The sequence below is a fragment of the Phyllobates terribilis genome, unplaced genomic scaffold (genome assembly GCF_046119375.1).
Source record: "Phyllobates terribilis strain yellow unplaced genomic scaffold, ASM4611937v1 Scaffold_1__5_contigs__length_1240528914, whole genome shotgun sequence".
Classification (NCBI taxonomy): Eukaryota; Metazoa; Chordata; class Amphibia; order Anura; family Dendrobatidae; genus Phyllobates; species Phyllobates terribilis.
The window spans coordinates 876,117,233-876,130,750 of record NW_027362761.1 but is presented as its reverse complement, the minus strand read 5'-3'; the positions used below and the strand labels follow the sequence as shown (position 1 = coordinate 876,130,750).

The 13,518-nt window shown below is 44.7% G+C and overlaps 1 protein-coding gene across 1 annotated transcript in view; it reads right to left on the bottom strand.

The window, feature by feature from the left end:
* Nucleotides 1-13,518, bottom strand: part of ARHGEF38 (Rho guanine nucleotide exchange factor 38) — a 185,246-nt gene that overhangs the window by 109,117 nt on the left and 62,611 nt on the right. Inside the window, exons 2-3 of the mRNA XM_073639497.1 lie at nucleotides 7,212-7,399; nucleotides 3,970-4,093 (exon numbers count right to left, since the gene is read on the bottom strand). Of these exons, the coding sequence (XP_073495598.1) occupies nucleotides 3,970-4,093; nucleotides 7,212-7,399 (312 nt within the window). The remainder of the gene's footprint in view (nucleotides 1-3,969; nucleotides 4,094-7,211; nucleotides 7,400-13,518) is intronic.

Here is a 13,518-nt window from a genome sequence, read left to right as displayed (position 1 = left end):
TGGATGGCCCGTCTGTCCAACTACGAGTTCACAATTAAATACCGGGCAGGGCGCTCCAATACCAACGCGGACGCCCTGTCCAGGATGCCCAACCTGCCGGACGGAGGAGAAGATCCGGAGGGACTGGAAGAAGTTGAACTCCCTGCGTTCCACCGTCATGGGACTATCCAGTATTCCCACCGGGTAAGGAGTAAGCAGGCTGCTACGTTGAACCCCTTACCTCACTACAACTGGGCGGAAACGCAAGACAGCGACCCTGCCGTCCGACTGGTGAAGGAGATGCTGACTCGCCCGGAGGCTAGCCTGGAATCAGACGCTCCAGAGGAAGCCAAACAACTATGGGCAGAGAAGAGTCGACTGTTCCTTTACAAGGGGAAGTTGTGCCGCAGAATGGTTAACTCCAGGACGCATGAACTACTCTGGCAAGTAGTGGTGCCACGAAGAGACGCAGCCATGGTGATGGAGGCATACCACGACGGAGCTGGACACTTCGGGTGGAAAAAGCTGGAGTTCCTGCTGCGCGAGCGGTTCCACTGGGTAGGCATGAGGGGAACCATCGAGAAGTGGTGCAGAGACTGTGGCCCGTGCAATCTGAGAAGGAAGGACCGGGCCAGCCAGAAGACTCCCCTGCAGTCCATCGTCACCCGGCAACCGTTGGAACTGGTAGCCTTGGATCATGTAAAACTGACCCCCAGCAGAAGTGGCTACGTCTACGCGTTAACCATCGTGGATCATTACTCCCGGTTTCTGGTTGTCGTCCCCGTCAAGGACTTAACGGCTCGAACAGCAGCTAGAGCCTTCCAGCAGCACTTTTGCCGTCCACACGGGTACCCGGACCAAGTGCTGACGGACCAGGGACCTGCCTTTGAAGCGGAGGTCTTCCAGGAATTCTGCAATCTGTATGGCTGCCGGAAGATAAGGACGACACCCTACCATCCGCAAACTAATGGACTTTGTGAGAAAATGAACCAGGTGGTAATGGATCTTCTAAAAACGTTGCCCCTGGAAGAACGCAGTCTGTGGCCTGAGAAGTTGCCCGATCTGGTGGACCTATACAACCACATCCCGGTAGGTTCCACCAACTGTACCCCGGCTTACCTAATGAGGGCAAGACCTGGTAAGTTACCTGTTGACCTGGAAATGGGAGTCCTGACGCCCGAGGACACTTCACCAGAAACAGACTGGGACACAGAGAGGCAGCAGCAGTACCGGAAAGTACAGGAGAGCGTGGAGCGAAGTCTCTGTCAGGCTAGGGAAAGACAAGAGAAGACTTACAACCAGTATGCTCCCGCTGTTCCCCTGGTACCCGGAGAGCAGGTCTTGAAGAGGAAGAGACGGCTCCACAAGTTGGACGACCAGTGGGAGAAGGACCCGTACACCGTACTGCCCTCAAGCCACGAGAACCCGAAGGTCTGTACCATCAGTAAAGACGGAGGGGAAACCACAGCCATTGTATCCCGGGACCACCTGAAGAAGTGCCCCGAACAACTGAGGAACCCTGAGGAGGAACAGGAAGACCATCGACCCGTGGAAGAAAGGGAAGATATGGTTAGTACCGTGCTCGGGGACTTCCCTCGGTCTTGGACTCAAGTCAATGGTGCAGTTGTGGTACCCGTACTCACCTTCCTCCAACCATCATCCCAAGAACCTACGGAGCAACGGGTAGAGCTGGAAGAGCAGCCGGTCCAGGAGGCAGAAGACTCCACCCAAGCGGAACAGGAGAATCCACCCTCTGCTTATAGTGAGCCTGCCGTACCCCTAGTGAGACAAAGAGCCGGTAGACAGCTGCCCAGTTTACCCTTGACAGCTCCTACACCCTGTAGTTCAGGGCCAGACAGTCAGCTCCGTAGGTCCACTAGGGCCACTAGAGGCCAGTTACCCGCACGTTGGAGGATCTAAATGTTTAAGTTGTTTTACAATGTTTACCTGTTTATTGTTGCTTGTGTGTAATTTTGTGTTTCTAGTTGTTTTTAGGAGTCTTCGGTGGATTTACCGGGAATCCTTTGTATATAGTTGGAGCGTAACCCAGGATGGACTAGAGACTGTTAAGGACTCGGGGTAGGACAGACCCCTACCTGGTTACGTCTCCCTGTGTTGGTGAAATGGACACCTTTGCTTTTCTTCAAAGACTGCACCCGGTTGCGGACATCCGTGACCATCTTATTGTGTTTCCTTATTGTATTTTATTGTTCTTTGATATACCTTGTTATATTTTTCTAAAAAGTGTTTAGTCCCGGAGTACTAAATTTCACTAGGGGGGAGTGTGACACCCCAGGGGTCTGGTTGTCACAGTGATAGAGATATTACGTCTGAGAGCAGGTGGGAGGTCCTTTGGTCAGGGATCCTGTGCATGCCACACCTCCTGCCCAGCCTTGGGAGGGGAAGAACTTCCCCTGTATAAACCCGGGGCTGAGGCAGGGTTAGTGAGTCCAGGAAGAGTAGAGACAAGAGCAGCATAGGAAGCAGCAGAGTCACAAGGAGTCAGGGGCTGGCAGCTAAAGAGCTCGCCCTGACTAAGAAGATTCTTTACCGGACCCGGAGTCCGAGGCTGTGGGGACTAACTTCTACCCAGCAGCAGAATCCGTCAGGCAGGGGATTTCAGGTCCCCTGGCCCAGAAGCCCGAAGGCCCGGTCACACGCGTGGGACCAGCACCGCCATCGTGGAGCGGAAGCCATTAGAAGGCCCCGAGTCACCGGCCATACGGGTGAGCACCACACGGTACACTCAGGGACGTGGGCTACTTACATCAGCTTCTAGCAAGGTAGCCAGAAGAGTACAGTCAGCTTGGGAGGCCTACAACTACGCCTGGCCAGGGGAGATCCCATCTGCTCAAGGACTGACCAGGCCCCGTTCGCTAGCAAGTACTCCGGGAGGGTCTATCGTTGTTACCAGTAAAGACCCTGAACGCTACCATACCGTCTCTGAGTGGTTCCTGCTACCCCCATCATCCACGTCGGCTGCCCTGAGGCCATACCCCTCCCGTTGGGGGTTATACTATCACGCTGCACCATCCTTCCACCGGCCTCAGCGGTCTGCCCTGCAGCAGCAGCCCCCTGGCTGCATTCAACGGGTGGCGTAGTCATCAACCATTTTCTACCGCTAACAGACTGCCGTCCAGTTTGACTCCCTGGGCACGGACCGGGTCACCGCCACGAGACTACAACCCTAAACAGATCCGGCTCCGGGTAAGCTCCCGCGTGCGCAACGCAGCGCGACACAGGCCCAGGGGCGCGTCAAAAGCACCCTTACACAAACTGTATGGGGAGCAACAATCTTTAGTATGATCGTCGGGTCCCTGTACAATGTACATACTGTCGGCAGCACATGCCCTTCTTACATGGCTTGATGTGCTGCTGATAAAGATAATTTGGGGGCCAGATATAAGATGTGATGGCAGTTTGCTTTCCACCACTTGACACACTGCGCTAAGTCCTGCAATGAATAAGTGGAGGATCTCAGTAACAATGGCCCTGGTAAAAAAGAAAAACAGAAAATAAGCAGACAGTGTTACTAGCTTATCATTTCTGAGGCCCCGAAACAACATGAGTCTACAGATGGAGACAGGCTACTGTTCCAGTTACTGTAATACTATAACCCCTAGGAGATTTCTATTCCTCTACGTACGCTAATGTTTCGTTTTGGAGGACACTGACACTAATATAAATTGTTGATGATAACATATGGACATTTTTTGCAAAGTCTTATATGCTTTACTCAAGAATATATCCCCCATGGTGAAAAGAGAATTTTTCTTTCCAAGTATCCATGTGAAAAGCCCTCATTATTATACATGAGGTTGTGAAGTTAATGGCATTGAGTACTAGGGTTACACCGTGCTTCCATAACATAATAGGGCGTCTCACCCTGCAGAGGTCCTTTGTGTAGTGAAAGCTACGAGCTGACACCAGATCGGGGCAGCATGACATAGATACCTGCTGCATATTCAAGGAAAGAAAAAGTGTATATACCTATCACTTGCAGCTCCGGCTCCACATCTGCTGTGGCTTCTTCCAACAGGGACACCATTTTGGTTGATACCTGACAGACGGACTCAATGTTACTGAATAGCGCATCCACATCAAAGCGTTCTGACTGGTGAAGGAAGGGTCATAAAAAGGCTTATTAATAGCAAATAAGACATTGTGCTTACTTGTAGCCAGTTAGCGTAACACCTGGAAGGCGTATGGTTAATAAAGGGATGATCTAATACTGTTGAGAATACAGAACTGAGACAACTAAAAATAGGTCACACTTCTCCACGGCCTCTCGCCCATTGTGTAGAACAACGAATTCATTGGAGGTAGGATGAATCATGAAGAAGCTGAAGTTGGAAGTATTCAGATATTAATCAGCGTAATCCTTTCTCAATTGTAAGTATAGGAACATAATTACCTATCTACGGTGATTAGTGGGATGGTAGTCTGGAGAATAGTGCCACTGTGCAGAAAACCCCATGAAGGAGGCATATCTCTCTGGCCTCCTTATTCTGATGGTCAGCAATGGTCTCGACAGCAAAGGACCCCCACATTCACCTCTTCTTAATGGACAACCATGTGAATTCCCTGTCGCACTAAGTCTCAAAGGGTGAGGGATCATATCAACAAGAGGTTTCCTGAGATGAAGGCCGGAATCTGTCACCATTTTTTTTGCTATGTAATCTGTGAGCAGCATGATGTAGGGACAGAGACCCTAATTCCAGTGATGTGTCATTTACTGCGTTGCTTACTGTAGTTTTGATAAAAATCATTGTTTCATCACTCTATTTTCTGCTGCAGATCTAGCAGTTCTCCGAATGCTGAGCTCTCTATAACCCCATCCACATCACTGATTGGCAGCTTTCTGTGTATACTGTGCATAGGCATGTAGCTGCCAATCAGTGGTGGGGGTGTGGTTGGACTACCTGGCAGCAGGTTTACTAGTCCTGTAATGGTAATCTCCTACTGATAAAACTATGACTGTATTGAAACTACAACAAGCCGACCAGTAAGTGGCACATCACTGTAAACAGGGTCCCTGCCCCTACGTCACACTGCTCTCAGATTAAATAGCAAAAACCTGATGACGGATTTCCTTTAAATTTCCTTGACTTTCATTTATATGTGGAGTGGAGATTAACCTGCTATTACTCTTTTTAGGGCGCAGTCCGATGGCCATATAACATGGCCGATGATCACATCTGACTGGCCGGCACCACTCCTGACCTGAGCGTGACAGCGTCATGCATTTCAATGCAGTTGTCACGTTCGGGTCAGGAGAGCTGCCGGCCAGTCCGTGCACTGTGATACAATCGTCGGCTGTGTCGTCCGTCTGACTGCACCCTTATAGTTTAATCTGGAATGTAATTGAATGAAATACGTAATATTAAATATATTTGATACATTTTTGGATATATGTAAGATAACTGATATGTGCAGTTTAGAGTGGACAAATCTGTATCCTGATGTGTCTCTGTGACAGCGGGGAAAAAAAGTATTTAGTCAGCCAACGATGGTGCAAGTTCTCCCACTTAAAAAGATGAGAGAGGCCTGTAATTGACTTCATAGGTAGATGTCAACTATGAGAGACAAAATGAGAAAACAAATCCTGAAAATCACATTGTCTGATTTGGAAATAAATTTTTTTCAAATTTTGGTGGAAAATAAGTATTTGGTCAATTACAAAAGTTCATCTCAATACTTTGTTATATACAGTATCCTTTGTTGGCAATGACAGAGGTCAAACGTTTTCTGTAAGTCTTCACAAGGTTGGCACACACTGTTGCTGGTCTGTTGGCCCATTCCTCCATGCAGATCTCCTCTAGAGCAGTGATGTTTTGGGGCTGTCACTGGGCAACACGGACTTTCAACTCCCTCCAAAGGTTTTCTATAGGGTTTAGATCTGGAGACTGGTTAGGCCACTCCAGGACCTTGAAATGCTTCTTACAAAGCCACTCCTTCGTTGCCCTGGTGGTGTGCTTGGGATCATTGTCATGCTGAAAGACCCAGCCACGTTTCATCTTCAATACCCTTGCTGATGGAAGGAGGTTTGCACTCAAAATCTCACGATACATGGCCCCATTCATTCTTTCATGTACACGGATCAGTCGTCCTGGTCCCTTGGCAGAGAAACAGCCCCAAAGCATGATGTTGCCACCCCCATGCTTCACAGTAGGTATGGTGTTCTTTGGATGCAACTCAGCATTCTTTCTCCTCCAAACACAACGAGTTGTGTTTCTACCAAACAGTTTTATTTTGGTTTCATCTGACCATATGACATTCTCCCAAAACTCTTCTGGATCATCCAAATGCAAACTTCAGACGGGTCCGGACATGTAATGGCTTAAGCAGGGGGACATGTCTGGCACTGCAGGCTCTGAGTCCCTCGCGGCGTAGTGTGTTACTGATGGTAGCCTGTGTAACGTTGGTCCCTGCTCTCTGCAGGTCATTCACAAGGTCCCCCCGTGTGGTTCTGGAATTTTGCTCACCGTTCTTGAGATCATTTTGACCCCACAGGGTGAGATTTTGTGTGGAGCCCCAGATCGAGGGAGATTATCAGTGGTCTTGTATGTCTTCCATTTTCTAATTATTGCTGCTTGACTATTGCAGATTCAGTCGTCCCAGCCTGGTGCAGGGCTACAGTTTTGTTTCTGGTGTCCTCGACAGCTCTTTGGTCTTCACCATAGTGGAGTTTGGAGTGTGACTGTTTGAGGTTGCGGACAGGTGTCTTTTATACTGATAACAACAGGTGCCAGTACTACAGGTAATGAGTGGAGGACAGAGGAGCCTCTTAAAGAAGAAGTTACAGGTCTGTGGGAGCCAGAAATCTTGCTTGTTTGTAATTGACCAAATACTTATTTTTCACCAAAATTTAAAAAAAAATTCTTTCCAAATGAGACAAAGTGATTTTCAGGATTTGTTTTCTCATTTTGTCTCTCATAGTTGAGGTCTACCTATGATGACAATTACAGGCCTCTCTCATCTTTTTAAGTGGGAGAACTTGCACAATTGGTGGCTGACTAAATACTTTTTTCCCCACTGTAGTTATATTCAGGATTTATTTTGCAGGAAAATGCACAGAAGAAAAATATAGTGAAGGTTCACGTTCACCATGGATATTTCCAGGTTAGTTACAAGCGAACATTTAAAATGGGCAAATAAAGCAGAAAGAGTTGAGTACATTTGGGTATTGTTCCAGTGAATTGGGCCATTAGGTGAGAAGAGTCATTACTTACATGGTGCTGCCTGAGCGGCTGCACTACTTCTCTGATGCAGAGTTCCAGGTCAGTCAGATAATCTTTTTCTGTCTGTATCAGCTCGGCTATTATTTTTGCTCTTTTATCCATCTTTCTCCTCTGGAGCTCTTCTGGGTCCTGCATTGGTGAGGTTGGAGCTGACACGGCAATATTGGGTGCCATCTTTTCTGTATATTATATAGAACATAACATCAGCCAATGTGGACTAATAGTTCTTTAAAATTGATTAAACCACTAAAACCCTGTAATGTACTGTGCAGTTTCAGCAAGATCTTAATGAAGGTACTGTTTCCCAAATTAACTTGTTTGATATAGAAAATTGATAAGTGTTTGATTGGCGAGAGTTTAAATACTGAGACCCCACCAACCTGAAATAAGGTTCAGGTTATTGATGACCTTACAACAACCATTCTGGAAGACACGGAAACTGTGCCAGATTGTTATTCCACAGAGGGGCTGTCGTCCATTTCTCTCCTTGTGGTGTACATTGTCATACATTTTGGGTTACCTACACTCCCTCCAGCTTACTTTTCTAAAATTTGGCAGCGCTGGCCAGGACTGACGTAGAAACTTTGCAAAAAACTTTTGAAATATTTCAAGTAGATTTACGCTAGAATTATGGCAAAAACTGCTTGATGAATCAGGACTGAAGGTATATTGGAGTCCCACAGTTTATTTCCATCCAGTTTATAAACCTTGAGCTCTTTGTTATCTGTACAACCAAATCATGTAATCTGCACCAAAGAAAGCCTAGCCTTCTGACATCCGCGTGCTACCTACATATAGTAAAATGTGGATTTCACAATTCTAGCAGTGGTCTTCATACAGCATCTATTTAATGGAGTTCTTTATCATTGTACATTGCAGGATCAGTAGTGGCTTTAGAAGTAGGGGTGGACATTGATAATATGGCTTTATTGTTCGGTGCACACACAAACCAGAACATCTTGATATTTGATTAGAGTAAGCAAATAAGACAAGGCTGCCCTGTGCCCATCTCTGCTGTTTACCTTTGCAAACAAGACCTTGCATAAAGTTCAATGCTACCTATATTATATAGTACATAAACTATTAGCATAAGTCTTCTACATTGATGAGATAACTCTGGTTTCACCTTCGCTAAATTAAAAGGATTTTTCCAAACATCTTCATGTAATTTTGGCACACTATACAATATATTCACACTAGTCATTGCAAGAGAGCTGTTATTAATGGGGATCTCTTTACCCCAATATCTCTCAAATATTTTTTCTTTGCCAGGATTCTTACTGCCTAATCTCAAAACCCCCCAACGTTTACCCCCAAAAAGTTTATTTCCTCCCAGCAGTGGGTCTCTAAGTGCTCTAAGTGCAGGTGCCAGGCAGCTTCAGAATGCTATTAACCTGCAGATTACCCCCATATCTGCAGGTCAATAGTATTTTTTACGTCACAGATTCCCTTTAAGCTAGCCAATTTTTTTTTTTCATTTCCTGGGTGCAGGAAATGAAATAATAATGTAATCTTATATTTTATTTACAGATGGTATAGAATACATAATCATGAAAAATAATGCTTAAACAAGAACAAGAAGCAAGGCAAAACGTGCGTCGGGGTGGAGGGATGCTGTATTACCTCTTTGGTGGACTTCATCAGCATTTCTGGTTTTAGGTATTAATTTCGTTTATACCACTTATAACTCTGATTGATTCACCTAGGGCATTTCTGTTTGGAATTCTGCATGACTCCCTAACATACATTTTTTATAGTGTAGGAGGGCTAATAATTTAGCCAGTAACTGTTAGTTATTCTGTATATTGGCCATAAAAGTTATATTACTGCATCTATTCTTGGCATGAGGCACCTTATTTTTATCTTTTCTCTATCATGTATTTATATGATTGTTAATAAGGAATACTTTTTTATACCTAATATTTTTCTGTATACTTCTTGATCCTTACTGTCTCAGGGGTCATTATGTTTCAATTGATTGTGGAGTGTTGCCCTTTCTAAAAGTTATGGTTTTTGGGACAGCTATGTTTAATCGGACAATTCGTGTATCCTACAGCATGAAGGTTATTTGGAAGTTATGGATGAGCTTTGGAAGGTGTTTACTGTGGAAAGAGGTGTGATGCTGAAAGCTATGTCCTGGGGTGATATGAGCTCATGTTTTCCTACACAGCCTATAAGATTTAAAGCCTCCTTTTGTTATTGAGTCATACAATATCATAGTCACATGAATAAACATATCTAATGTTACACTAAAAAAAACCTGTGTGATTTTTTGTTTCTATTATCCCAATTTTAAAAATATAAATAAACTGACAACTAGGCGCTACCAGTTGAAGTTGTATTGCTGCACAGTCTGATATTGTCCAATCATCACTCACAGTGGCACACTGTACAGAAGTCTATGGGGTAACGTCTCTCCTTGTGGAGAGTACCGAGCTGGTGTAAGGAGACTTATAGGCCATGCAATTCTCCTCTGGGATTTAAATATGCAAATAGCCTCTTCAGCAGGAAGACAAATTGATCTGTGGGACCACCTATTGGATGTAGCAATCCTAAAAGTCAATATCAACCCCTTTAAAGGGTCGATATTGACTTTTAAGATTGCTTTTATGCTTGCTACTCCCATTAGAGTTCCTCTCTGAAGAGACACTTTGCACACAGTACAGAGACATACAACTCTGACAAGCAGAAGTGCCCTGTTTTGTTTTGCCCTATTTGGGGGCAAAAGAAGATATTTACTTTTCCACAAATGTTCATTATATCTTTTATGTAAGATCATATCTTTTAACATGACTGCTAGCCCAGTTACTTATATAGTAAATCTATATTTCCTGTTATGAAGAGAAGAAAAGCTGTTGTATTTGTTATGACTGTACAATATGCAGCCTACAACAGCATGGAAGAAGAACAAACAACTGGTATATTAATAAATAAAAATGTTATACTAAATCTATTGCCATACATAGATAGATCTAACTTCTCAGTTGCTCTATAACATGCTGCCTGCAGACATCATGTTTAACGTGACAGGTTCTTATCTATGTTATCTATTTATCTACAGTGGCTTGCGAAAGTATTCACCCCCTTGATGGTTTTCATGTGTTGCTGCCTCACAACCTGGAATGTCACAGTTTTTTTGAGGGTTTGCATCAGTTCATGTAAAGAACATGCCTACAACTGTGAACATTTGGGTTTCTTTTTATTGTGAAGCAAACAACAAATAGGACAAAATAACTGAAAACTTCAATGTGCATAACTATTCACCCCCCCCCCCAAGTCTTAAAGTCGGTAGTCTGTAGAGCCTCCTTTTGAGGCAATAACAACTGAAAGTCGCTTTGGATAAGTCTGTATGAGCTGTCCACTTCTTGCCACTGGGATTTTTGTCAAGGCAAAACTGCTCCAGCTCCTTCAAGTCAGATGGTTTCCTCTGGTGAACAGCAATCTTCAAGTCTGACCAAAGGTTTTCAATTGGATTAACGTCTGGGCTTTGACTAGGCCACTCCAAAACATTTACACGTTTCCCCTTAAACCACTTGAGTGTTGCTTTAGCAGTATGCTTTGGGTCATTGTCTTGTTGGAAGGTGAACCTCCGTCCCAGTCTCAAATCACTGACAGACTGAAATAGGTTTTGCTCAAGAATATCTTAGAATTTTGCACCATCCATCTTCCCCTCAACTAGGACCGTTTTCCCAGTCCCTGCTGCCGGAAAATATCCCCACAGCATGATGTTGCCACCACTATGTTTCACTGTGGGAATGATGATGTTCTTGGGGTGATGAGCTGTGTTGGTTTGGCGCCAGACATAGCGTTTACCGTGGTGGCCAAAAAGTTTAATTTTGGTCTCATCTGACCACCGCACCTTCCTCCATACAAATGGGGAGTCTCCCACATGTCTTTTGGCCACCTCAAAACGAGGCTTACAATTTTTCTGTGTAAGTACAAGCTTTTTTCTGCCCACTCTTCCATAAAGGCCACCTTTATGGAGTGTACGACTCATTGTGGTCATATGGACAGATACTCCGGTCTCTGCTTGGAAACTCAGTAGCAAATTCAGGGTTACCTTTGGTGTCTGTGCTGCCTCTCTGATTAATGCCCTCCTTGCCCGAGCTGAGAGTTGTGGTGGGCGGTCCTCTCTTGGCAGGTTTGTTGTGGTACCATGTTCATTCTATTTTATGATAATGGATTTGATGCTGCTCCAGGGGGATCATCAGAGATTGGGATATTTTTTTATAACCCAACCCTGACTTGTACTTCTCAACAACTTGGTCCCTGACTTGTTTGGAGATCTCCTTGGTCTTTATGGTGTTGTTTGGTTAGTGGTGCCTCTTCTTAATGGTGTTGCAGCCTCTGTGGCCTTTCAGATAAGGTGTGTATATACTGACAGACCATGTGACACTTGGATTGCTCACAGGTGGACTTCCTTTCACTAATCATGTGACTTATGAAGGTAACTGCTTGCACTAGAAACTTTTAGGGGCTTCATAGCAAAAGGGGTGAATACATACGCTCATGTCAATTATTAGTTATTTGATCCAATAAATTTAATTTATACCCATATTTTTCTCACTTCACCAACTTAAACTATTTACTGCTGATGCATCACACACAAATGGGATTACAAAAATATTTAAACAAAAGTTTTAATGTAACAAAATAGGTAAAAAGCCAAGGGGGTGAACACTTTTGCAAGCCACTGTATCTATCTATCCATCCATCCACCTATTCATCACTGGGTTTACTCATTCACTAATCTAAATGTGCCAGCATTCTAATGTAAATTACAGAAAAAAAATGTCTTTCATTGCTTGCACAATATTAGATGTTTAAGGCTATGTGCCCACGATGCAGAAATGAAGCAGAAAATTTCTGCAGCATTTCTGCATCTCCCTGGCAGAAAAAACGCATGCAGATTGTGCATGCGTTTTTCCTGCAGAATACATGCGGATCCACATGCGGATTCACATGCGTTTCCGCATGCAGATTGACAAGCGCTTTCCAGGCGATAGCATCACTTGGAAAGTGCTTGACAACTAGGTCACACTGTATAAATCCATGCAAACAGCATGGATTTATACAGTGTGACCGTAAAAATTAAAACAAATAAAGCTATACTCACCCCCGATGCCCGGCGTGGCTGCAGCGCTCGTTCCTGTCTGGTTCCCGGCTGCCGGCATATCGCGAGACAGAGCAGTGAAGGGCCTGCGGTCACATGACTGTGACGTCACCGCAGGTCCTCAAGCGATGCCGGCATTCAGAGAGAAGCCTCCGGACAGGTGAGTATAAACTTTATTTGTTATTTTATTCTTTTTTTTACAGGTACAATGGTACCCAGGTCTGGATGAGAGTCTTCTCTCCTCCAGAACTGGGTACCATCCGCACATAGAGACGCATAGAAGCCGCTTGTAGAAATGTGCAGTCGCGGTTTCTATGCGTCTCAATGCAAGTCAATGGCGGGAGTTCTGCTGCGCTTCCGCAAAATTAAATGACATGCTGCGGATTTTTATACGCAGCAGAAACGCTGCGGAAAAATCCGCAGCATGTGCATAGAACATGCGGAATCCCCTTGGGGACCATGGGGGGCGGATTACCTAGCGTTTGACAAGCGTTTCCGCTGCGGAAATTCCACAGCATAAACGCTTGAAAAATGCTACGTGGGCACCCAGCCTTACACACTTTCTGTGCTTTGTCTGACCAGTGTGTGTGGCCTCTCCAGAAGGGACATGTCTTAATTTACAACACTGCGGGCCAAAATATGCGCTTACATTTCTATTCAAATTTCTGGCATAGGATAAGGCAATAAATGGGTGGTGGGAATTAGAATTATTCTAAAATGTATCAATCAGCATGAACTAATTGACTCTCTAGTTTAAAGGAGCCCATACACATTAGACTACAGTTGGTCAAACCTGCCAATAATAGCAGGATCATCCGACAATCTACAGATGACGTTGTGGGAGATAAGGGTCAGGCAGCTTGATTTTTGATGCCTAATCCTTTTGTTAATCAGGAGATAAGCTGCTGCCAGAACTGTCTGGCAGCAGCTTTCTCTGCTATCCCCATGAACATGAATGTTCGTCTGAGTCGGGTGTAGGAGAGTTGGGAGAGATATCATTAGGTCATCAGCTATCATGCTATCATGTGATTAGCACTATGCTAAATAATCCCTACAAAATACTCCTACTATACGCGTAGCGTATTACCAAAATCATTTATAAATTTTATTGAGATTCCATGATATAAAATCAAATAAAAAAAGGAGGGAAGAAGGACACATACAAAAAAGGGGGTAAATAGTGAT